A 25,443-nucleotide genomic window follows, 5' to 3' on the forward strand; every position below is an offset into this window, starting at 1 on the left:
AGGTGCTGAAGCTAGGATTAAACAGTGGGCAGGAGCTAGGGGTGTAGCTCAGTGGTGGAGCACTCCCCTCACTAGCATGTATGAAGCTGAGGGTTCCATCCCCAGCAATACACACACACAAATACAAAAAAAAAAAAAAAAAAAAAAGAGGGCTATCTGGTTCCAGAATGTACCCCTACCACTGCACCATACTGCCTAGAAGGCAGGTGGGCCTGTTTTGTCCTCTTCCTGCTCAGCCTTCACTCTCTACATCTCCCACTGGCCCCATTCACTGTGGCCAAGGGAGAGGGTGGGCCACAGGCCTGTATTTGCCAAGCTGTTGTTGCATCTGGGAATCATGTTTAAAATTTCCCTTCACCTCTTTGCATGTCCTGCCGGTGGGGGGTGGGGGGGGCTCGGGGGATGCTCTCTCAAACTCCCCTGAGAGCCCAAGGAGAAGACAGGGAAGAGCGGATGGGGCTGGCCTAGATCCCAGCCCACGCTGGCTTCCGCATGGCTAAGCAGGGACTCCGGAGCAGGAGCACACAAAGGAGGGCTTTGATACATCTGCAACCAGGCCCAGGCCTCCCCCCCCCCCCCCCACTGCTTCACTTGCCCCATTCTGGGCCTCCTGTGAGCCCGATTTAATGGGAAACTGTGGGCGATGAGAAGTTTCTTGTGACACACTAATCCTGTCCTGCTGACTGGGCCACACCCCCAGCCGAGGCAACCTCCAGAGCTCCAGAACATTCAGGTACCAGGTGGCCCCAAGGAGGAGCTGCCGACCTGGCAGGTAAGTCAGTACCAGGGGATTTCCGGGGCCCGGGGAACCCAAGATAGGGGAATCAGGGATGGGAATGGGGGAACCATGTACTTCCCTGCCTATAAAACTAAAACCAGATGGCTCTCCTCCAGGTTGAACCAGACCAATCTGATGGTAGACTTAGTAAATATAAGTAAGAATGGTTAGTTCGCTGTGAATTCAGATGTACAACACATACTCTTTTAGTCTAAGAATGTCCCAGATATTGATATTTTTGTATTTTATATGGCGATCATAGGTGGCAGGGAACCATATCAATATGAAATGAGGGACAGACATTTTTCACTATATATAGTTAATAAATAAGTATTTTTTAAAAAGTTAAAGTTAAGGGCTGGGGATGTAGCTCAGCAGCAGGGTATAGTGGTACACACCTGCTATCCCGGCAACTTGGGAAGCTGAGGCAGGATTTACTACTGAGCTACATCCCCAGCCCTCTTTATTCTTTGAGACAGGGTCTCACTAAATGGCTGTGACTGGGGATGTAACTCAGTGGTAAAGTGTCCCTGGGTTCTATCCCTAGTACCAAAAAAGAAAAAAGAAAAAGAAAAAACTTAAAAAAAGCAAAGTTGATTGCTTGGGCATGTTTAGAAAGAGTTGCTGCGTTGACTTTAAGTCTGTATTTCTAAGATCTAGTATCTTTATTTTTTTAAGTTGTAGATGGACACAATACCTTTATTTTATTTATTTATTTATTTTTATGTTGTGCTGGGGATTGAACCCAGTGCCTCACATGCGCTAAGCAAGCACTGTTCCACTGAGCCACAACCCCAATCCTAAGATCTAGTATTTTGTCCTTATGATCCCCTTAACAAACTGGGAATGTTCAGTCACTAATCTTTCCCAGCTGAGTTCCTCAAGGCAGTTGTATTGGCTTCTCCATTCCTATTTCAGAAGACCTAAGGGAAAAGATTTCAATCTTTCTGTCTCTGTGCCTACACATGTAGATGTCTATCAGCCAAAGAGATGATTTACATTTGGTTCCTGTGGGTAGATTTTAGTTCCTAGAACTCCGTGCTCTTGCTGGGGCTGTGGAGTAGGAGGGGCAAGAGGTGGGAGACCCTCAGACAGTCCTGGCAATCCTCCAAGTCTCTCTGCACAACTTAGGATAATGCTTGGTATGATGCTAAGAAAGGGAAGGGGAACAAATTCTAGAGTGAGATGCTGTGCTGGGCATGTTAGAGAAATTATAGGGTTTCTGTGAGGATCCTTTTTGGTGGATACTGTTATTATCCTCAATTTGCAAACAAGGAAACTGAGGCTTAGTTAGATGACTTGCCTGAGGTTGCATGAGTGACAAAGGACAAAGCCCATTTGAAATCCAGACCTATGACTCCAGCTTTTCTAAGAAGTTTTGTCTGAAGATGTCTTGGTTCTCTTGACACCTCAAGATGTCAAGACAGACTTGGTATGGGCCAGATATAGTTCAAGTTTCAACTCTACCACTTAGCGACTGTGAGTAGGTGACTGAACTGACCGATGGAACCAGGTCAAAGGAGGATGGTAAAGAATCCTCAAAGGCTACTGGGACATTTAAGTAGAAGAGAAAACCTGGGAGCAGAAGAACTGCCAAAAAAAGTCCCTAGTGGGAAGCAGGTTGGTATGTTTTTGTACATTATTTAATTATACTTCTAATCTTTCCATCCCAACAGGGAACACCCACGACTGAGGTGAGATCCCATAACCCTCATGTGGGAGAGACAGAAGTGGAACCCAGGTCTAACTTTTGTGCTGCCCAGCTGCCTCTTGGTGCCAATAGACGTTACAACTTAGATTTGAGTCCTAATCCCTGGCTACTTTGGGTTGTATTACTTTGGACAAATCACTTGTTGTCCTGGTCCTGTTTCCTCCTATGTAAAATGGAAATAATAATGCCAGCCCCTGGATCTAAGACAATGGATTTGAAATTACTTAATGCATCACAAAGCACTAAACACATACCCAGAATAATGATCATGTAACTGTTCATCAGCACTCCTGAGAATGAGTATGCTGGAGACAGGGTCATCCACAAGGCCTGAAAATTTCTGGGTACCCTTTGGGCTGGGAGGAAAGAACCACAGAGGGAGCAGGGATTGTCTTATCCTGCGGTGATCTGAAAGATGCACTTTTTCCTAGCTGGGTCAACTTAACAGCTGAGGTCTGAGGCATTTGTACATAAGCCCCTTCCCAGAACAGTGCTTCCTAGCATGTGGTCCAAGAGCCATCTCCTTCAGAGCCACCTGTGGGAGTCTCAACCTGGGCCCTGCCCAGACCTCCAATCAGAATCATGGGGGTGGGGCCTTGCAGCTGCCTTTCTAACAAATGCCCCAGGCAATTCTGATGCACTTGAATGTTTGGGATCCGCTATTCTGAGACAATTGTAGAGTAGACTCTACTACCACTGCAGTACTGACTTCCATTCCTAGAGACCAGCGTGTGGAACAGTTAGGACAGAGGAAGCAGGGACCTTTTTGTGCCAAGGACTCAGTGTCTTTCAGAGACAATATGACAGAGGTGGTAAGTACCCTGGGCTCTCCTTCCTTTTTGCCCCCTTGCCCTCCTTTCCTGCTTCTCTATCATCTATACCCTACAACTTTTCTGTGGGCCCTGGTCCCCCAAAAGGGAAAGGGCTTAACAACAACCCTGGGCAAAAGCACTAGTTTAGAGTTTCAGCAGTCCCATTTGCCTGGCTTGCTCAGGCTGCTGGGAATGCAGGCTGCTCTTGCTTCTTCCTAACTCTTCTCTGTCCAGGTGGGCACATTCCGTATGGTCTCTGAAGAGGAACAGGAGCTCCGGGCCCAGTTGGAGCAGCTCACAACCCAGGATCACGGGCCCGTCTTTGGCCCATGCAGCCAGCTGCCCCGCCACACCTTACAGAAGGTGAGGAGGCAGGTTTACAGTGAGGGACAGCCTATGGAGGCAAAATGGGGTTGGTGTGTGTGTATGAGGGTTAAGAACATGACAACATTCTTAGTCCTTATAGAAATGGTCTAGCTCCACTCTCTGGGTCACCCTGGACCTGATAGATTGAACTGTTCTAGCAGCCATTCTAGTGATCAGGGTTACAGCAGCTGCCAGATCTGCATCTAAATCACTTGAAAGCAAGACTAGACTTGAACCTCTGGAGTCAGCAAAGAGGAGTACTGGTTTGGATGTGGCCCTGGTGAACAAGGATTCAACTGCTGCCCCACTGGACAAGCAAGAGACCTGAGATCTGGAATCTGACCTACTTCCAACTTGCTGTGTGATCTTGAGCAAATAACTTCTCTCTCTGTCTTGCCTTCTGCACCTATGAAAGATGGTTGTTGAACTGGCTCAGAGATCCTCAGACTCTGTGGAAGTTAGCAGAATTGTGTTGGGGTTACTGGGAAAGATGAGAAGTGGGCCTGCTGAGCCTGGGTTCCTGGTGCCCATCTCTGCATCTCTAGGCATCTCAAGGGAAAAGTGCTATTAGTTCCCTCAATTTGACTAGGTTTCTCTCCATGCTGAACAGGGAGAGAGCTGCCTGACAAGTGGGGAGGTTTCCTGTCCCAGAAAAGGGAAGGAATGTGGTGCTCTAGGGGAGGAGGTAGGGTGCCCTCTGCTGGGGATCTTTGTTTTTGGAAAGATCAGAATTGAGTTTGGGAGGGAAAGTGTGTGTGAGCCTGCAGGAGTAGGAGGCCCAGCTCCACTCCTATGTGAGTACTCCTACATGAGCGACCTCACCCCAGCAGCCCTCAGTCTACTCATTTGAAAGATGGGATTAAGATACCAACCCAGCCAGGCATAGTGGCATACACCTGTAATTCCAGTGACTGGGGAGGCTGAGGCAAGAGGATCCCAAGTTCAAGACCAGCTCAGCTTTAAAGAGAAGCGCAGCCATTTAGTGAGACCTTTCCTCAAAAAGCAAAAAGGGCTGGGGATGTAACTTGGTGATAAAGTGCTCCTGGGTTCAATAATCCCCAGGGACAAAACAAAACCCAAACATGGTGAGTTATGAAAATGATTAAAAGGCATAATTCATTTAAAGGACTTTACAGAGTGCTCCGAAAAACTGCATTAAGTGTGGGTAGTTACTGTACAACTGCAGAAGCACTTAGACTGTTGGCGATATCCTGCAAACAGACGCAGGATGAACAGTTTCTCCAGACACTACAAACTGAGCGGAGGCCAGGGCAGATGCTACCCTTGTGGACCCCAGAGGCAGGTCTCCCATTGGGCAGGAGAAGCCTTGTCACATATGTCCTTCTCCCCTGTTGCAGGCCAAGGATGAGTTGAACGAGAGGGAGGAGACTCGGGAGGAGGCAGTGCGAGAACTGCAGGAGCTTGTGCAGGCACAGGCGGACACTGGGGATGAGCTGGCTGTGGCCGTGGCGGAGAGGGTGCGAGACAGGGACAGCGCCTTCCTTCTGCGCTTCATCCGGGCACGGAAGTTCAACGTGGGCCGCGCCTACGAGCTGCTCAAAGGTGGGTCGTGTGCTGGTAAAGGGGCGGCGGTGGGAAGGTGGGAGGAAGGCATGAGGAAGGTGTCAGTCTCCACCCAGGCACCGTGAACGTCCCTTTCATGCCATAGGTTCGTGCCGTGGAAAAGTCACTCTCCCGGCCTACATACCCTTCGGAGTAAAATGGGAATGTGTTCGTGAACGAAACAGCTTCCAGATCCCTTTCAGCTCTGACAGTGAACGAATGAATGAATGAATGAATGAATACATCAGGACCAATTTCTTAGCGGAATATCTTCTCTCCCAGACTTCGGGATTCATTGAGTAGAACTGGGATACCAAATTTGGATGAGGGACTGGGGAATGTAGCTCAGTGGCAGCGTGCTTGCCTAGCATGCTCTGGGCCCTGGGGTCCTGCTAAAAAAGAAAAAAAAGGATGACAGAATGAGGAGTTTCCCCCAGGAATCCCCCATATCTCCCCACACCCCACCCCCTTGCCTATACATACACCAGGACATTTTGGCTCCAGAATGTTCTAGAGAGGTGTGGGTATGAGCTTCCCTTGTGGCAGTTACCTAAACCTAAACTTCAAGCACAGTGGAACTGAAGAGGGCACTAACCCCAGGGTCAGAATTACTCTGGCCCTGCTGGAAGGAGGTAGGGGTTTATCGAGTTTTTGATTCCTAGAGAAGGAAGGGTCTGAGCAGGCCCTCTTGCTGCAGGCTGATTTTCCTTTTCTTACTTCTTTCCTCCTTCCCCAAGTGTGAATTCAGTGCCATGCTGTGCCAGTCACTGTTTTAGGCCAAGGAATGCAAAACAGATAAGAATCCCTTGCCATTGCAGGGCATGGTGGAGCATGCCTGTGATCCCAGCAACTTGGGAGACCGAGGTAGAAGGATGGCAAGTTTGAGGCCAGCCTGGGCAACTTACTGAGATCCTGTCTGAAAATAAAGTAAAAAGGGCTATGGGTGTAGCTCAGTACACCCCTAGGTTCAATCCTCAATGACCACCTCCCCAACAAAAGAAAAAGATTCCTCTGCCCTCATGGAATTTATATTCTAATTGTGGAAATAATAAATCAGATAAATAAAAGCATATAGATTACTAGTGATAAGGGACGAGGAGAAAAATAAAGGAGGTGGATATAAATGGTAGAAGGACTGATCTTTTAGGTAAAGTGGCCAGGAAGCCCCCAGTGCCAAGGGAGTTTTGAAGAAAAACCCAAAGGACATGAAATGTTTGGAAGAAAAGCAGGGAACAACAAGGCAAAGGCGAGGTGGTGGGATGCGACTGAAGTGTTCTAGAACAGTGAGGAGGTTGGTCTGGCAGGCACCAACCTTGGCAGATGCTCCCCAAATACCTTCTCTGGGTCCAGCCTCTCCAAAGCTCAAGTTCGATGATACAGATAGCCATGAGGCAGGGACCCTTCGGGGCAGGTAAGGATGGAGTTTATGACACTGGAGGTACTGCTGGCATCAGGAAGGGCCTCTGTATCTTGCTTGGGGTTTGGTTTTTATGTTAGAACTTCACTACAGCCCTGTCCACACCCCCACTCGGCTAACCCTGAGCCCACCTGAAAAACCTGTGCCTTGTCCCCTTGGGAAACTATGTAACCTGTAGTAAACATCCCTGTGTTTAGGACTGCATAGTTTACACCCTGAATCTCTTTCGATTGCCACGCCATTTGGTGAAATAGGACAATATTAACATCCCATTTGTTGGAGAGGAAAATGGGGCTCAGATAGGTTGAGTATCCTGTTTAGCTACACACAGGATGTGGAGGAGCCAGGCAGGAGCTCAGGTCTTCTCCCATATTATGTGCCACCCTGGGAGGTGGGAGTGTTAGGGTGGGGTGACTCACTAAGGTGGCACTGGGCTCTCCTTCTTTCAGGCTACGTGAACTTCCGGCTGCAGTACCCTGAACTCTTCGACAGCCTATCCCTGGAGGCTGTTCGCTGCACCATTGAGGCTGGCTACCCTGGTGTCCTCTCTAGTCGGGACAAGTATGGCCGAGTGGTCATGCTTTTTAAAATTGAGGACTGGCAATGTGAAGAAATCACCTTTGATGAGGTCAGTGGAAACCCATCTGGCTCCCTCCCACCCTGTGGGTGGGCTGGGCTTCCTTCCCCAACCTTTGTCTCTATTGAACCTTCATTCCTGATTCCTCAGGAGGCAAGGCATATGGAGCAGGGAAGACAGGCAGCCACCTGCCACCTGGCCCTTCTGAGCAGGGGAAGAATTTCTAGGATGTGCCAAGGCAGCTGGAAAGCCCAGGAGCTTTGCAAGCAGGGATCACTGGCCAATAGTACATGGCTATCCCTGAGTATCCCTGCCAAGTGCCAAATCGGGGCAGCAGCTGTGGGCCACGAGCAGAGGGCAGCCCTGCCAAATGCTTAAAGCTGAGAGAAAGAGAACAGGGATTAGTGGACTGTGGATTGGAAGAGATTCTGGAAAGTTCCATCTTATTTAGCAGCTTGAGTTCTTTGTACTCATATGTATGCGATTTTGCTTGTCTGAGCCTTTAGGGCTGCCCTGAGTGGAAGAATTAAGGTTTGTCTTGGGAGAACTTTGACATGTGCCACCAACTCTTAAAATGATTATTTAAATTAGAAAAAAATAGTACAAATTCATTTTAGAAAATGCTATCTAGTTGCCTCAACACAACTTATTTAAAAGTCCATCTTTTCCCAAAGACTTGAGGTGTTATCTTTACCATAGTCTATTTTTTCATATGTACTTGGGTCTATTTCTGGACTTTCTATTTTGTTCCATTTTTTTTTTTTTTCTTTTGTGGTACTAGGGATTGAACCCAGGAGCACTCTACCACTTAACTATATCCAAGTCATTTTTATTTTTCATTTTGAGAGAGGGTCTTGTTAAGTTGCCTCGGCTGACCTTGAACTTGTGATCCTTCCGTTAGCCTCCTAAGACACTGGGATTATACATGTACGTCACTGTGCCGACCACACACGAGTATTTTTCTTATGAAAATAGGATCATATTGTACACTGATAGACCATGAGTGTATCATTAGTCTTCTGCATCATTTTAAACTTATTCATGGTATAAATGTACCATAATTTTACCAGTCCCTTATTGAGGGACATTTAGGTTGTTTCCAATGGTTCCATTATAAACATAAGAGTTTATGTTGAGCTAAACACTCTGATATCTATCCATAGATGGGACTTTTTTTTTTTTTTTTTTTTTTTTTTTGGCATGTACCCACAGAAGGGAATAGTCCTACATGAAAACCTGAAAATTCCTCCAGTAAAGATGTACCAATTAGCTCTTCCTTCAGGATCTTAAGCCTTAGTTATCTTTGCAAATTGGATCTTAAGCCCTGTTCACTCTGTGCTCCAGATCTTGCAGGCATATTGCTTCATCCTGGAGAAACTACTGGAGAATGAGGAAACTCAAATTAATGGCTTCTGTATCATTGAGAACTTTCAGGGCTTTACCATGCAGCAGGCCTCCAGGCTTCGGACTTCGGATCTCAGGAAGATGGTGGACATGCTTCAGGTGAGGCCTTGGGATCTATCATATAGGAACCTCTCACAGGTAGGGGGCTGGGAGGTTGGGCCTGGTTTCTCAGTTTCATGGTGCTGGCTGGAACCTAAGATATTAACTGGCTAGTGCCATAAAGAGCAGTGATAACCACAGTCCCAACCACAAACACTTGCATATTGATGGAAAGTTTGCTAACTACACAGTCATTATGTCATTGGCTCCTCTAGAGTGTCCTCTCCCTGCTTTCATTTTACAAACCTGGAAACTGAGACTCAAAATTTAAGTGACTTCTCAAGGTCACACAGTAATAAAGTGGTAGAGACTGGACTTGAACATATATGGTATATATATATGTGTGTGTATCTATATGAATATATACATATATATGTATTTTTGGTACTAGAGATTGAACTCAGTGGCACTCAGCCACGGAGCCACATTCCCACATCACAGTTCTTTTTTGTATTTTACTTAGAGAAAGGGTCTCAGTGAGTGCTTAGGGCCTCACTAAGTTGCTGAGGCTGACTTTGAACTCATGATTCTCCTGCCTCAGCCTTCTGAGGCACTGGGATTACAGGCGTGTGCCACTGTGCTTGGCCTGTTTGTTTATTGAGACAAGATCTTGGTATGCTGCACAGGCTGGTCTTAAACTTCTGGGCTTTAGTGGTCTTCCTACTTCAGCCTCCCTAGTGGTTGAGTCTACAGGTGTGCACCATGATGCCCAGCTTAAACCTACATTTTCTGACCAGGAATCCCAAGCTATCTCGGCCATTGTATCATACTACCTCTCTGTGAATTTACCCTGAAGAAGGGATATCACTAATCCCCTGATGGCTACTCCCACATTACTGATGTGTCAGCCATCCTTTCTTAGAGTTATTTTAGGGCTATTCTATGTGTATTGTATTCTATGTGTATTGAGTTGCTGGGGGGTGGGGGAGGTTGTCAGAGGGGCTGAAGGACAATGAGTCATGACCACAGTACCTCTGTAGTTCGCAGTTCACTTGATGGGCAAGTGGGTCTGAAAACACTGTCACCAAAAAACCAAGCAAGGCTACCATTTCATTTCTTTACTTAATTCTAGGGTTTTTGGTATCTGAGGGAGAAGGTTGGGAGTATGACTTTTGGGGCTTCCTCCCTGCCACTTGGAACCACAGTGAAGCCAGGGCTCCCTGTGGCTGGCCTTCCATGGGCTGTCCTCCAGGGCAACATGTGATGTTGGACAAGTTGGTTCTTGTGCCATGGGGAGAGGTAGCAAACTGGGGTAGGGAGTGATGCAGAGCTTCTGAAGTCATTGAGGATATGGGGTGGGTGGGTGGGGTCTTTCTTTGTCACTCACAGGATTCCTTCCCAGCACGGTTCAAGGCCATCCATTTCATCCACCAGCCATGGTACTTCACTACTACCTACAATGTGGTCAAGCCCTTCTTGAAGAGCAAGCTGCTGGAGAGGGTGAGTGCACGGCCTGCCTGGGCAGGGGCTGGTGAGCTGGTGAGTGAGTGCGGGACTGGAGCAGGAGAGAGCTCATGAAACAAGAGGGTGAGAGGGCAGTGGGATGAGGACCCTTCCTGAGCCCTCCTCAGACTGCCCTGCTCCCAAGCTGAGTGGATCCCCCAATAGCCCAATATAGAGAAGGATGTCACCAGGCAAGATGACATGATGTGGCTTTGTCCCTCTGTCCCTCTCCTGCCCTCCTCCCTCATCCTCAGGTCACCTCTGGCTTAGCTGTCTCCCTTGCTTCCCTGCAGGTCTTTGTTCATGGAGATGACCTCTCTGGCTTCTTCCAGGAGATTGATGAGAACATTCTGCCAGCTGACTTTGGAGGCACGCTGCCCAAATATGATGGCAAGGCTGTTGCTGAGCAGCTCTTTGGTCCCCGGATCCAGGCTGAGAGCACAGCCTTGTGAGGACATGACCTGCCATTTAAACTGTAGTTAGCATCCCTGGACCCTTCCTCAGTCACCCTGGGCCTCTCCTTAGCTACCCTGCACCAAGGCTGGGAAAGGGCTGCCTGAGGTGATTCCCTAGACTTAGGTGAGCTCTGGCATCACCTTGTCCCAAGTTATGGGAAGGGCAATAAAGCAGGGGGAATTCCCTTGTCCAGAAGAATTGGGGCAGTTATATTCCCATGTGCCTCTAAAGCTCTGGGACAGTAACTTTTATGTGAGGTTGAATTTCAAAGATTCAAAGTAGGCTTATCAATAATTTCTTTTTGTAACAAAGTTTTGCTAGGATCTGTGAAAACAGGTAAAGAGACTGGGTTAGAATTCTCCCTCCCCCAGACAATTAAGAGGGAGGATTTAAGTTCAAATGAAACACAGTGACCTTGGTAGCTGGTTGGCAGGCAAGGGGTTTTCCACAGAGAAATCCAGGAAACAACCTTAGAGCAGCTTCATTCTGGGGTGACCTGCTCCCCGTGGTCAAGTGCAGTCTGATGTGTGCAGTGATGGTTAGGAGCTTGGACCTCTTCCCAGGGTGGCAGTCATGTCCTCATCTGTCCTCCTTTCCATAAAAAACTGTCTCCTCTAGATTCCTTCCCTTGATGAATGGTTTTACTTAAATTTACAGATGATATCTTCTCTGAGCACACTCTCAATCCTCAAGTTACCCAGTAAAACTCTTCTTTGTCTTTAGTTTCAGGCATTTTGAAGTGATGAACTTACACTTTCCAAATCTGCATGTTCTGACAAATACAGATGCTTTCCTCCTATGAAGTTGTCTTTCCTCAAGTGCTTGGTGATTTTTGAGTGCATGTTCATTTTTGTAGATGAGAATCCCTGTGCGAAACCTCTGTTTGCTAAGCCTGTGGCTCCCTCTGGCTCCTCTGGCACGGGGCTCCCATCCATTGATAGAAACTTTCCCCAAGATGCTACACTTACTTTCCCAACTGGAATCAGACTGTTGTCTGGCTAATGGTGGTAGGGGAGGGTTGATTGGTCTGGTTGTAACCACTGAGGTATCCCAATAAACCAAACTGTTGCTCCCTGTTGGGCAACAAGGTCTAATGTACCTCCTCAGGGCCCGCCTGAGGAGAATACGGGACGGAGCAGGATGATGACTGTTGGCGGCAAAGGAAACACACCAGAGCCGGGAGGTCAGTCAGCACATGAGGCACAGCACATTGAGGAAATCACACAGCTTTTATGTAGGGTGGGGGCTAGGCGGGAACCAATCAGCTTAAAGGTCAGCAAGGCATGGGGGGGTCATGCGGGTGAGAATCCCATAGGACTATATGGCAAGCACGAGCAGATCACGTTTGCGGAACTGTTCTTAACCAATCCCTGATGGTGGTCCGATATATCGTCATTAACTATTGAAACCGCCTTTGAGACCTTGATCTTGCTCACTCGCCAGGGAGTAAGGAGTCAGCCTGAGTTAGTTAACGTGTCATTAGTCCCAACACCAAACCAAGATTTGTCTGCCCCAGCCTGTGGAGTCACCCCACTCCTTGCATGTATGAAGCATACTTGTTGCTCTACCCACCTTCTGTAGCAGGATCTTCCATCTGCTTTCACACCTTCAGGAATTTCTCTGATCATATATGTACATGTATGTGTGAATGTACATATGTATGTATGCATTGATCCCTTTTTCCGTTCCTAGGGTTTGTAGTCTCTGCCTATTACATATGTAACTTCCTTCCTTCCTTTTTTTTTTTTTTTTTGGTACTGGAGATTGAATTCAGGGAAGTTTTATCATTGAGCTACATCCCCAGTTCTTTTTAGCTTTTTTTTAAAATATTTTATTTATTCTTTAAATTTTTTTTTAGTTGTAGATGAACAGCATGCAAGCACTTTGCCACTGAGCCACATCCCTAAGCCCCTAGTTTTTATTTTGAGACTGGATGATCTTGCTAAGATGATGAGGCTGGCCTTGGACTCAAGATCCTCCTGGCTTAGCCTCCCAAGTCACTGGGTTTACAGGTGTGCACCACCATGCATGAGAGTAACTTCCTTCTTTATAACATTCACAGTCAAGCTGGGTACACATCTGTAATCCTCCAGCAACTGGGGAGGCTGAGGCAGAAGGATTGCCAGTTCGAGGCCAGTTTCAGCAACTGAGACAGAGCCTAAGCAACTTGGCAAGATCCTGTCTTTTAAAAAATGAGGTGGAGTTGGGTGTGATGGAGCACACCTATAATCCTATAGGCTTGGGAGGCTGAGGCAGGAGGATTGCAAGTTCAATGACAGCCTCAGCAACTCAGAGAGACCCTGTTTCTAAATAAAATATAAAAATGGGCTGGGCATGTGGCTCAGTGGGTAAGCACTCCTGGGTTCAATCCCTCTCAAACACACACACAAATCAGTTAATAATCAATGGTATTTACATAGAACTCCCAAACTGGGGGAGGAATCAGCAAATTATTAATATTGTGGGTAGAAGAATGGGAGGCTGCTGACCAGTGAGGATTTTCCCTTAAGCTCCTACTTCACTACTTTTTAAAAGCTGAGCACCGCTCCCCCCTCCCCCCCACTCCATTTTAAATCAACTTTTACATGGAATCTTGGCATACAAACCTAAAAAGAACAAAGCTGCCCTGGTTGAAGCAGCTTCACTGCCCTCACCCTGTGGGATCTCCTAGGAACCTCTGGGTGCTAAAAAGGCATTTCAAGTACAACAGCCTGGGCAACTGTGTCCTGGAGGCAACTGGGTCAAGTGGTGACAATGGAACTGGCATCTGCCAAGATGGAGGGCACAGGTGACCCTTACAGAGGTGTCACTGGCAGAGTTGGGGTGGGGTTGGGCTGAGTTAAAGAATCTAAAGAAATGAAAGCTGAGTGTGTTGGTGCATGCCTGTAGCCTTAGTACTCTGAGACCAGAGGAGCCTTTGAGCCCAGGTGGAGACCAGACTGAGGAACATAGTCAGACCCCATCTAAAAAAATAAAATAAACGAAAAATAAAATAAATAAATAAAGAGGTGAGTGGAGGGAGGGAGAGAGGAGAAAAAGAGGAAGGGAAACTGAGTTGTTGGGGCTGGGAATGTAGTTCAGTGGTAGAGCACTTTCCTAGCATGAAGAAAATGAGTATTTTTAATGTTCTCATTATATACTTCTAATTCTTTTTCAAGAGTTTTATTCTAAAGCTAAGGGAACCAGTGCGTTGATCCTGACTCCCACTTCTCCCCTGTCCCCTAATTGCCGGGTGCCCTCCTGGACACAACCAGGCCTTCCTGATTTGTGGCAGCTCTAAATTTATAAATGACGTCAGGAAGGTGAGAAAACTGCAGGCAGATGCTGGCCAGAAGGCTCTTGGGGCAGCTTTCGATCCTACTCACACCCCACAATCTGAGGTTCCCTCTAAAGTTAGTAGGGCTAGCGGACCTAGTTCAGAGACTCTGTATGACAAGAAAACCCAGTGGCTTTCTCAGGAAGAAGCCACAGGGTTGGGATCCACTGAGCCTGCTCTGTGAGCCAGCACCGCCCCCTGCTGACCCTGCCTTGGCACTACCCCTTAGGGCAAGGAGAGGGGGCTGGCCCAGCCCATGCCTAGGAAGGTAGTGCCACCATTGGGAGAATATGGGTGAAGACTATGAATATTAAAATCTGACATGCTCAGCCCCCACGAAATTCCAACTGCCTATGTGTGCAAGTCCTACACAGGCCCCTCCCTCACCCCAAACTTGTGAGAGACAGAGAGAGAGAGAGAGGAGATAAAATACTCTTGAAAGCCACCAGCCACAGGAAGCTTGAATTTTATGACAACCATTTGGTGCCTATAGTGGCTTCCTTCTGGAGACATCTGGGGTGAGGCAGGGGTTCTGCTGCAAACAAAAATTGGAGCAGAATGTGAGGCTGGAAGTTTGTGGCAATGTATTGCTGTCAACCCCATATAGTCCCTTGGAGGAGGAATGCAGGTCATAGATTCTGGTGGCCATTCACGCAGGTGTGGGTGGAGGTCTCACTAGAGAAATGTCCCCCAGCCTCAGAGAGTCTGAGCAGGATTGGCCACCGCTCTGAGCCTCGAGTTCACTAAGTGACACTGGTGGAGGCTAGTGCTGCCTGGTGAAGCTCCTGGAAGATGTATGTGCCTCTGTCTTAGTCAAGCCAGCCAGGAAAAGATGTGGATTGTCACCTAAAGGGTGAACTGATCCCACTTCTGTGAAACTCTGCAATGTTAGGTCTGGAAGCTCACAGGTTCCCCGGGGAACCTCGACATTCATGGGTCACCTGTGGAGAGCTCACTAGCAATGCATACTTGTAGCCCCACCCCAGACCTACTGAATCTGTATGTTTAGAGAGACTCCCAGGGGATTGCACATTAAAGAGCTCGTCAAAGCTTTCAAAGCAGTTTGCAACCTTCTTGCCAGTTGGAATCCTCTGGGGAAGCTTTAAAATTACTTCAGCTTGAACCCCAGTCCCAGGGATTGATTTACTTGGTCTGGCATACAGTCTGGTCATCAATATCTTTCCAAGCTCTCCAGGTGGCTAAAATGTGCACTGCTGAAGCACTGTGTGTGGACATACAGAGAGGGTGAGGATGTGGAAGCTGGCAAGTCTTGATATCTAAGGTTTTTTTTTTTTGGTACTGGGATTGAACCCCGGGTGCTTTATCACTGACCTACATCCACAGCCCTTCTTTTTTTTGCAGGGAGGTGGGCAGGTACCAGGGATTGAACTCAGTGGCACTGGACCACTGAGACACATAAAATATTTTGTATTTTATGTAAAGATAGGGTCTCACTGAGTTGTTTGCACCTCGCTTTTACTGAGGCTGGCTTTGAACTCTCAGCCTCCCAAACCACTGGGATTACAGGTATGTACCACCACCCCTGGCCCTTCTTATTTTTTGATACAGGATCTTGTTAAGTTTCTTAGGACCTTGCTAAGTTGCTGAGGCTGACCTCAAACCTGTGATCCTCCTGCCTCAACCTCCTGAGTTGCTGGGATTACAGGTGTGTGTCATGGCATCTGGCTAGTAGTTAAGATTTTAAAGGCAAACTTTGCACTCAAGCAGAGAGGACAGGCAAGCAGGGATGCTGGAACCTGGCTCTTTTAGCCTGGGCTACAAGAACCCAGGTGGGAAAGCAACAGTCACAGGCCAAATGTCCTAGAACAAGAGCAATTTCCTCCCTGGGGCTGTGCTCAGAAGTAGCCTTGTCACTGGGCAGGACATTTGTGAGTACACCTTGATTTCTCAACGTGACCATATTTTTTTTTTCTTTTTTTTTTATTGTGCTGAGCAGACATTTATTGATTATCTACCATGCACAGAACACTGGTAGTAGTAGGGGTAAAAAATGATACATCACAGTTGTCCTTGGAGAGCTTATGTATTGGCAGGGGAGGCAGAATACAGTCAAATAGTATATGCTGTGACACATGCATGATAAGAGTATGAACCAGGTGGGTACATAGTGCAATTGTTTCTTCTGGGGGAAATTAAGGAAGGCTTCCGCTTCCCAAAGGAGGTGATCTTTAATGTAAGCCTTCACCTGGGAGTTGAAGGTTGCTGATCAGGGAAGTAAGGAGTATTCCAGGATGTCATCAATTTATTCATTTAACAGATGTGTTTTAAGCATTCACCATGTGCCAGGCCCAGAAATGGAGGTGGGGGCTGAATGATAAAGAAAAGAGACATGGCCCCTGCCCATCTTGTGCTTGCAGTAGGATAGGGGAGGGAGAATTTAAACAAATTCTGTGTCCAAGAGGGAAAGTCTCAGTGTGCTGTGAGAGACATTAATGGGAGACCTGGATGTTATGGAGAACTCACATCCAGTCCCAAGTCCACAATCTTTGTGGCCACCATGTGCATGATTGACAGTTGCCAACTGCCCCGCTGTTCCCCCATGCCTTCTTCTCCCACTGGAAAAGCATAGTTAGAAATCAAGTATGACATATGATAGATGATATGAATTGGTCTAAAATTGTATATTGAAAAATTTGGGCTGGGCATGGTGGCAGATGCCTGTAATCCCAGAGGCTCAGGAGACTGAGACAGGAGGATCTCAAGTTCAAAACCAGCCTCAGCAACTTATTGAGGCACTAAACAATATAGCAAGACCTTGTCTCAAAATTAACAAAATATATAATAAGGACTGGGGATGTGGCTTAGTGGTTAAGCACCCAGGGTTCAATCCCTGTTGTAAATAATAAATAAATAAATAAATAATCAGTATATCCTTTCCAGACTTTGGAATAGTAACTCTTCCTGCATAGCCTGAATGTAACCAGGCCTCTTGAGTTGGAACCTGTCCATCCAGGGAAGGAGTAGGCACAGCTGACGTCCAAAACACTGATAAGCAATGTTAATTTTTCTGTTGCTTAGGAGATGCTAAAGAGTGAAACCAGGGCCTTAAAGATGCTAGGCAGGTGTTCCACCACTGACCTATACCCTAACACAACAGTAAAGAGTTCTAATGAAGGTGTTCCTTTGATGATAGAGGAGGGAGGTTATACAGCATACAGCAGAGCAGCATCCTAAAAACTTATTTAAGCAACTCTTTATCTTCCTGATTTCTTTTCTCTTTGGGCATTTCCAAGTTTCTCTTCTCTCTGCTTTCCCAGCCCTGCGCATTCCCTATCCTTGAACCTGTTTCCACCTGCTATTTCCTGGATCTCCTTATTGGGATTTCTATTCCTTCCTCTAGAGCAGTAGGTCTCAGAAGAGTCAATGTGAACATATTAACAAGGAAAAAATTAGGACCAGGGTTTGATGATACACACACACAGCTTGTCTGCACTTCCAAGTCCAGGAGTGTTTTGGAAACTATATATCTAAACCTCTCCCTGTTTTCCCTGAGGGCCCATCAGAGACTCTGGCATGGAACTATCAGATGAGGACACTTGTCTTCTAGTTTCTATACTGTCCAGGAGATGATTTATGAGTGGGAACCAAACAGACAAGGCCAAAAAACACTGCCCAAAATAACAGAGGAACTTTGAAAACATTATTTGAAGCCCCTCAATATCCTGAGGCAGGCATTCTTACAGTCAGTCATCTTATAGGTTAAATATATACAAAATTATTTTATATGCAAATAAATATAAGTATATTTATATGGACATATAAATATATAACCTGTAAGATATGTGTGTGTATGAATGTCCTGCTTAGGGTTAGAGGGCTAGAAAGTGGTTAGGATGGGACTCTAACCCAACAACTCTGGTTCCAAGTCCCTCTGGTTGTTACTACTCATGTTTTGTTTCAAATATTTGCCTCATTTATTTCTGGAGGTGGGGGAAGTGCAGGTAAGAGAGGGGAAGAGGAACAAGGAGGTGAGAACTTCATTTATGCCAGATCAGGGTCCCCAACCATCATCAGATAAAGTAAGAAACAACTTTAAAAGGAAAGCAATCACTGTTCAGTAGAGGTGCTGATATAATTCCAACTAGTATTAAAAGGAAGTTCTGGGTGGCACATAGCCATAGAGAGAGGGATTTAAATTTGTGTCCTTTGGGGAGAGATTCAGCAGTTCAAGGCCAAACTGCCTTGGAATGTCTTTCAACCACTCAGATAAATAGCTGGTACCTTCCTGTAATTCCCTCTAAGGACAACTGAGAGAAACCAGGAGGGGAGGCTGTCAATATAGAGGGCCATCCAGTTTGGTCAGTCTTTACCATGGGAAAGTAACTTCCTATACAACCAGGGCTGAGGAGCTTGTTAATGTAAGGAATAATAATAAAAAAATATTAGGTGCATTGGGGCAGCAACTAAGTGTCACTGAACACAAATGTTAGAAGTTTGCCTAGCAAAGGACCAAACTGGCATGCTGCTAGCACTTACCTATCCGTACAGGGGAGTTAAAATCTCTCTTTTTTTTTTGGTACTGGGGATTGAACCCAGGAATGCTCTACCATAAACATATATCCCCAGTGCTTTTTATTTTGAGACAGGGTCTTGCTAAGTTGCCTCAAGCTTGCAATCCTCCTGCCTCAGTCTCCCTAGTTGCTGAGATTACAAGCGTGTGTCACTGTACCTGGCCCATGTTGTTCTTTTCATAGGTAGTATTCTTTGCAAGTTGGTTTTCTGGGATCAAAGTAGTCTGGTTACCAGGGGCTGGGGGCATAGCTCAGTTGGTAGAGTGCCTGCCTTGCAAGCACAAGGCCCTGGGTTTCAATCCCCAGCACCCAAAACAAAACAAAAACAAACAAACAAAAGAACAAAGTAATCTGGTTACTTTTTTGGGAGACAGGAGATGGGGAGAAGCTTGCTAAGAAGAGAGGGACAAATCTTGTAATTTGATATTGGGCATTCGTAGGTCTTGCTAGTGCACATCTTCCAAAGCCAACACTCTCCACCTGGCCCAGCTCATCAGAGGCTTTGCATGGCCGAGGAGGGAGGAGAGCTCTGAGTGCAAGGCTCTTGGGGGTGGTACAGCTCTCTTGGCTGAACTAGAACCTGACCCTAGGAGACCCTTTGCTTCGGTTCAGAAAGATCCAAAGGAGAAAACTTCACCATCACCAGCAACCAAACCAATACCATCTCCAAACCACGCACGGCAAACACTATCTCCATCTTGCTTTGCATTCTGTCTACATGGTTCACTTTAGCAATTTGTTAAAATGTTGACATCTCACTTATTTCAGTTCTTGGCTTTCTCGCCTGGAGAGAATGGGCTTGTGAGGACACTTGTGGGCTGTCCGTATCTTTGGTATTTGTGTGCGAGGTTGGGTTGACATCAGTTGTGAGGAAAAATTGTTTTGTGCATTTCCCTTAAGCCCATGATTTGGTGAAGGCACAGGAAGAACCTACGTAGTTCTACCACTACACAAAGCACACACAGCCATGCTGCATTTTTTAGTCTTTATTTTTTTAAGTAAAGAAATTCCATTGAATCAAAGATAACAAAATTACAGTTTTTGTTTGTAATGATCTTTGTTCACCACCACACAGAATCAAATAGAATCAAAAGTAATATGAGAACACAAAATGATCAAGGATACCATCATTTATAATTTCTTAATAAAGGTAAATATCCTCATATTTAGAAAAAATTGCATTGCTAGTTGCGAATCTTAAACACCTCGTTGCTGAAGGATCTGGTTATTTTCCCCCAAAGACCCAGCAGCATGGAGGCTTCCAGAACACAAACTCAAAAATACAGTATTTTCAGGGCAGCATTTAAAAGTTTCAGAAAACCCAAAGAGAACAAAACGAAATGAACCAGAATTAGGAATGTGAAAGTGATGGTTCTCAAAAATCAATCTGAAGCAGATCTGCCAACAGAAGAATGCAGTTGAAGTGAGTCTAACCAGGAAAAAGAGAGATGCAAACTGGCACCCCCTACCCCCCACCCCCACCCCTACTAAGGCAGCTGCAGTGGCAGAAGTCAGAAGCTCAGGTACAGTGAAGGTCTTCCTGAGACAGTGGGAGAGACCCAGACCATCTGGAACTGGTTGGAGAGGATTCTACATGGACTTGTGCTTTAGGAAAACTGAAGTGGCCAGAATGAAAATTAAAAAAAAAAAAAAAGAAAAAAAAAATCTAAGTCCTATCCAGGGACTTGGTCCATTTACATCATCAGCCTGGGAGAGAAGTGGCTGGCGCTGGGACCAAGCAGATCAATTATTCTCAGTGACCGTTGGCTGCTTGATGTGGGTGGTCTGGGAGGAGAATGCCCATTGAGACTAAGGGTATTTCTGCAGATGCTGTAAGAGGTCTGTCCCCAACTTATGGCAATAGTGGATTTCTTGGCTAATGGGGACGAAAAGGGGAAGAAGGTAGTCACAGATTTCATTATTGACAGGCGTTCTAGTTAGAAGCTGAGAACTTTGTGAAACTCAGAATGTTTGACTTACTCCACTGGTGAGAAATTAACTTCAGCATATTTATTAGAGATCCATGAAAGCTCTACCAGCATATATGCTTGGAAAAAAGTTTAGAAAACATGGTAGACTGACTTTTCCAAAAAGGGTAGCTGTCTATTTCTGGGAGCCTGAAAATGAGGAGCTGGACTCCATGGCCTGCTTCTAAGAGCTACGATGGAGGATGCTGGTTGCAGCACCCAGAGGCAGTAGCAGCAGCGATGCAGGTGAGAAGCAGCCTTTGCTATGGATGGCCTTCCAGTTTTCTCTGCCAGCCAGGGCCCCTTCCCCTTTTCTCAGCTTTAAGTATAATTTGGCAAAAGCAATCCTAGTTTATGAAGGATGGGGTACTTCCCTCTGCTTAGATAACAGGTGGAGGGAAACCTTGTCCCAATTGCTTGGCCTCAACATGCCACAGGCAAGGCCACTTTTCTTGGTTTTTTTGAGCATCCAAGTAATTCAGAGTGGCTTTGGCCAAGAAGATGGAGAGATGCCAGAGATGAGGTGTTTTGGCCCAGTCTGGTTTACATCGATCATTGAGGAGTGGGAAGTGGGGACAGAACATAATAAGGAGCCTGCAGGACACTTGAGGATACTCTGGTTTTGTTTCAAAATTCCACAGCAGAAGAATCTGAATTCCTATACCACAATATTGTTGTAATACCAGGGAATTTTCTAGAGGTGTAGTAAGGCTTTTTGGGGAAAAAAAAAAAAAATTCCAGATGATACTGTGACAGAGTGCTGCAGCAAAATGCTTCCTAATGACTCTCCTGACTTCCTAAAGGATGAAGACCTATAAGTTCCTTCCACTTGATGTGGTGTTTCAGTGACCTGTACTTCAGTTCTAAGTCAGGGTCAAGGCCACAGGAAAAGCCTCTCACATCTAGGATACCTGTGTGCCTGGCAAACACAAACAAGAACACATGTATCATTTCCTTGGAGCAGGCAAAATCCATCTCAAGTACCTAGTTACAAAGAGAACTCTCACTTGATGTCAGCCATTAGAAGCTCAGCTGCCCAGAAGTTCACTTCAGTGAAGACTGGACAGAATGAAAGTCGGTGCAGGAGGGACTTCTGCCCTGGGCATTCTCCACACTCTGCCTGGTCACACTGAAGGATGCAGAGGTATTATCCTCATCCTGATGGCCAGCATCTGCCACAGTCATGAGACTGCCCTCAGAATAGCAAGGACACTGCAATGACAACTCCCTTTGGGAGAGAAGACAGTGAGAAACATAGGGCTTTGGGGCCTAACCAGGAAAAGCTGAATGCACAAACTTGCTCTCTCAAGTCCCCTCAAAATGAACCTTGGCTGGTGACACAGCCATTTCTACCTGCAAGGTCTTGAAGAGGCCAACTTCAGGCAAATGTTCAATAACAATCAGGCAAATGGTGTGTAAATGAAGTGGTCTTAGAGATAGCCTAAGACAAGGTGACAGACTCAGACGCGTGACGTCACTTGCCCACTTGTCCAATGTGAATCAGAGACACTGGGGATAAGAAGCTAGGTCTCCTGGACTCAGGTTCCCTAATACCACATCAAGAAACAAACATTTCCTTTCAGTGTACTTCCACTCTCATGGTAGGGCCTAAGGTTCCCTTATGTGTAAAATGCTGCAGAGAAGTTAAAAGAATATGGTAACAACAAATAGCTTTCTATCTTCATTCTGCTCTGGAATCATGGGTGTAAACTCACTGCAAGAAAGAGAAAAGGTTTTCTTCAAGTCTGTTAAACTCCCTTCTAACATACATGTATCAAAGAGACTCAACATATTTTTTTTGAGACAGGCAATCCTAATTTGACTGGGAGCAATTTCTTTAAATTATCTGCGGGGAGCAGGAAGTATACTGCTTGGTTTTTGATATGTTATTCCTGCCACAGAATTGTCTAGACATATGTGATTTATATCCTTAATTTGATTTCAAAATAGAATATTCAAACACTTTCTAAAAATCCAGCCTTGCCTTAGCCCAACTAAGACCTTCAGAGCAAGAAAAGCATTCACATTATCATCAGAAATGAATGACTTTGGGAAGAAAAGCGAGGAAGCCCAGAGAAAGGAAAAAAGATGACCTACATATAAAGTGCTGCTCCCTCATTCATTAGGCAAGTTTGCATCTCTACATTCAGCGCCTCTGTGCTCTCATTCAGGGACAAACAAGAATTTTCCTGTAAGACAGCCACAGTCATATTCTCATTTCCATGCCTGAGAGCCTGAAGCTTGAATAAAGGGCTTCAGTTGATTTCATGTGAACCAAAATGGAATGTAAGTGCCATTCAGAGTTCCACACTAAAGAGATTTCAGCTGGGACGTGGCCCCTAGTCCTGGGGGTGGGGAATTCCGGCTGTATGGCAACAAAGGATATGCCCCAGCCTGCCTCTCCCAGGGTGGGAGGCTTCCAGGCCTGCTGTACAGGCCAGCTCCCAGGACAACCCCTCCCCTTTCCTGTGTGAGACTTCAGGACTGTCTCTTCTCCTGGAGGGAGGGGTTCCTGAGCCACTACTTCATCAATAAGTCAAGGATGTGGCCTCAAACAAGTGAAAGGAGTCCCTCACTTCCAGGGGATGCTGATTCAATCCTATTAAATTATTGCTTGATTGACCCATTTTTGCAAAAAGTCTGAGAAATGAAAATATGGTCCTAAACCTAGATTACAGCTGTGGATGATAGAGAGAGAGGCAACAGAGGAGAAGGACTAGCTTTCAAAATGAGGCATAGATGGTAAAGTGCCAATTTGTGCACAAACAAAAAGAGGAAATGCATTAAAAGAAATGCCAACTTGGAGGAAAAGTCTTAATAATAATGTGGTGAGTGTGAGAAATTATACCAAGACAAAGTTAAGACCAGAGAAATCTCAGTCTTTTGAGAGAATGGCTATTTCTGATGTTATTAGGATGATCTGGTGATTGTCAGGTTACAGATGTATTGTCACAGTCACTTGGGTCAATGCCCAAACTGTGGCTATGAGGGCTGGCATTCAGTTGCCCAGATGGCTCCCTTTATTCCTTAAACATCCACACAGACCACTTATTCCAGTCTGTCCTGGAGCCAAAGGAGATGCAGCAGAGAAAATATACATATTTTTAAGTATCCAGGCATTTTCACTCATAGTTCTATTTAATTCCAGAGAGCAACTGCTGATTTTTCAAAGTACAGGGTTCTTAGATCTTCAAGTACCACAGGATGGGAGCAAAGAAGTACTTGAAACCTATAGTGATATTTCCACTTGAGAAGACATTTCGGAAAGATCTATCCAACCAACAAATAGAGGCTACTCATTTAAACATCTAGTTTCAAAACAACACCCTCTTTGGTTGGAAATATCTTTTTCTTCTTCAAACTCTGATCCAACTTTTGAATTGTTTGGTATCAAAAGCCAGAGTTAGAGGGACCTAGGTTAAAAAAAAAAAAAAAAAAAAAAAAAAAAAAAAAAACAACTAAAATTATAATTAAGTGCTCAAAAAGACCCCAAAAATCTCTTTATATGAAATGAGGGGTGGGGGAAAGAAAGGCAAATGCTTAGCCTGGGAGAAGAGCTCCCAGCCTCGCCTGGAGGGATGTTCTCTCAAAGCTCAGTAAACTGAGTTTGTCATTGAACTTAGGACTGGTGGTCATCTCAGCAATCTACCTGGTCCAAGTCCCCCATTTCATAGGCGAAGAGAATCAAGTCCAAAGGGACTTATCCAGGGTCATATAGCAGATGAGAAGCAGAGCCAGGGCTCAGCCCAAATGCCCACTCCCACCCAGGGTCCTTTGTGGGGACACCACACTGATTACACAAGGGCAGGGATGCAACAGACCTTGACAATGAATTTCAATAAAATGAGTCACCAATATGCTTCTAATTTAAAGGTGCTGTAGAACAATGTGTTCCAAATTTGCCTGGTGATGAGAATTTCTTGGGGCACTTGTCAAAAATTAAAATCCCCAGGCTCCTTCCCAGACCCACTGAGTCAGCCTCTCCAAGGGGAGGGACCTGGGAGGCTGAATTTTTAACAAGTGCCTCAAGCAACTCTCAGCAGTGGCAACAAGGTTTGAGGGAACTGTCCTAGTGGATGGTGAGGGAAGAAACTTGGTTTGTGACTCACGCGGAATTTTCTTTGCCATTTAAGAGGCCACACTCTGGCCTGGGAGTTGCAGGCTCTCAGACTCCCAAGTTGAGTCACATCTTCAGCACTGGCCCAGAATGGTGAGCTCTTGTCAGGGTCTACGTAAGGACACATACAACCACCACAAAACCACATATATCCTTCACTGTTCTCAGGGAAAAGCTTTTTGATTGGCAAAGCAAAATGGCTGTTTGGACACATTTTTAATAGGGAAACTAGATGTAATTGGCTTAAAAGCAATCAGATGCTGAAAAAACCAGACAGGAAGGTGAGGACCCTGTCATTTGTCACCATGGCTAACAATGCAATGGAGAAAACCAGTAACTAAGCACAAAAATAGCCTGGAGCTCCCAGGGAGAGCCACCTACTCGAGACAGGTGTGTACGGTGGGGCCCCACTGATGGTCTGAGGTCAGGTCCAGGTCGCTGAGGGAGATGGGAGACCTGAAACAGCGGGCAAGGGTTGCGGGTTCCAGAGGAGGGCTGCTGGAGTGCGCCAGAGTCCAGGGCTCTCACTCCAGTTCAGCCTCCACCTGCTCTGTGTCAGAGCACTGCGACTTGTTCCGTTCCCACTGGCAGATGGCATTTGCATACTCCACCACCAGCTTATCCATCCACGTCAGGGGTTCAGGAAACAGCACAGAGCCCTCAAAGAAGCCCAGGTGGCCCCCGTGCAGAGGCAGAACAAACATGACGTTCTCTCGTTTCTCTGTAGGGAAAAGAAAGCAGACAGAGTTACTGCACTCTAGTTAGCTCCAGGCAGGAGATGTGAAGGGGAGTGAGCTGGCTAAAGCGGCCTAGGTTTTGCTCACAGGGAAAAATCACCTAAGTGAGCCAGGCAAGACAGTGGTGGAACCTAGCTAGTTTTGAGAT

The 25,443-nt window shown here is 46.1% G+C and overlaps 2 protein-coding genes across 4 annotated transcripts in view; one reads left to right on the plus strand and one right to left on the minus strand.

The window, feature by feature from the left end:
• The first annotated feature begins 639 nt into the window (after positions 1–639).
• Rlbp1 (retinaldehyde binding protein 1) lies at positions 640–11,413 on the plus strand. 3 transcript variants are annotated; one of them, XM_047541320.1, is made up of 9 exons: positions 640–772; positions 2,455–2,472; positions 3,211–3,301; positions 3,536–3,664; positions 5,026–5,230; positions 7,097–7,275; positions 8,569–8,727; positions 10,057–10,167; positions 10,464–11,413. In XM_047541320.1, exons 3-9 carry the CDS (start codon positions 3,290–3,292, stop codon positions 10,620–10,622), a joined length of 954 nt encoding a protein of 317 aa, XP_047397276.1. In that variant the 5' UTR covers positions 640–772; positions 2,455–2,472; positions 3,211–3,289; the 3' UTR covers positions 10,623–11,413. The 3 variants fall into 3 exon arrangements, with proteins under 3 accessions (XP_047397276.1, XP_047397279.1, XP_047397277.1); XM_047541323.1 differs by having other exon boundaries at positions 10,102–10,167; XM_047541321.1 differs by lacking the exon at positions 2,455–2,472 and having other exon boundaries at positions 644–772.
• A 12,482-nt stretch (positions 11,414–23,895) lies between these two features.
• Abhd2 (abhydrolase domain containing 2, acylglycerol lipase) overlaps positions 23,896–25,443 on the minus strand; it is a 96,631-nt gene continuing 95,083 nt past the window's right edge. Inside the window, exon 11 of the mRNA XM_047540380.1 lies at positions 23,896–25,279. Within this exon, the coding sequence (XP_047396336.1) occupies positions 25,083–25,279 (197 nt within the window). The 3' untranslated portion in view covers positions 23,896–25,082. The remainder of the gene's footprint in view (positions 25,280–25,443) is intronic.

This window comes from Sciurus carolinensis, chromosome 2 (genome assembly GCF_902686445.1).
Source record: "Sciurus carolinensis chromosome 2, mSciCar1.2, whole genome shotgun sequence".
Lineage (NCBI taxonomy): Eukaryota > Metazoa > Chordata > Mammalia > Rodentia > Sciuridae > Sciurus > Sciurus carolinensis.

Bases quoted from the DNA above. Each gene is read 5' to 3' on its own strand.
- Rlbp1 (XM_047541320.1), top strand. The intron at 3,665-5,025 runs GTGAGGAGGCAG...CCCCTGTTGCAG, and splicing joins CCCGCCACACCTTACAGAAG to GCCAAGGATGAGTTGAACGA. The intron at 8,728-10,056 runs GTGAGGCCTTGG...TGTCACTCACAG, and splicing joins AGATGGTGGACATGCTTCAG to GATTCCTTCCCAGCACGGTT.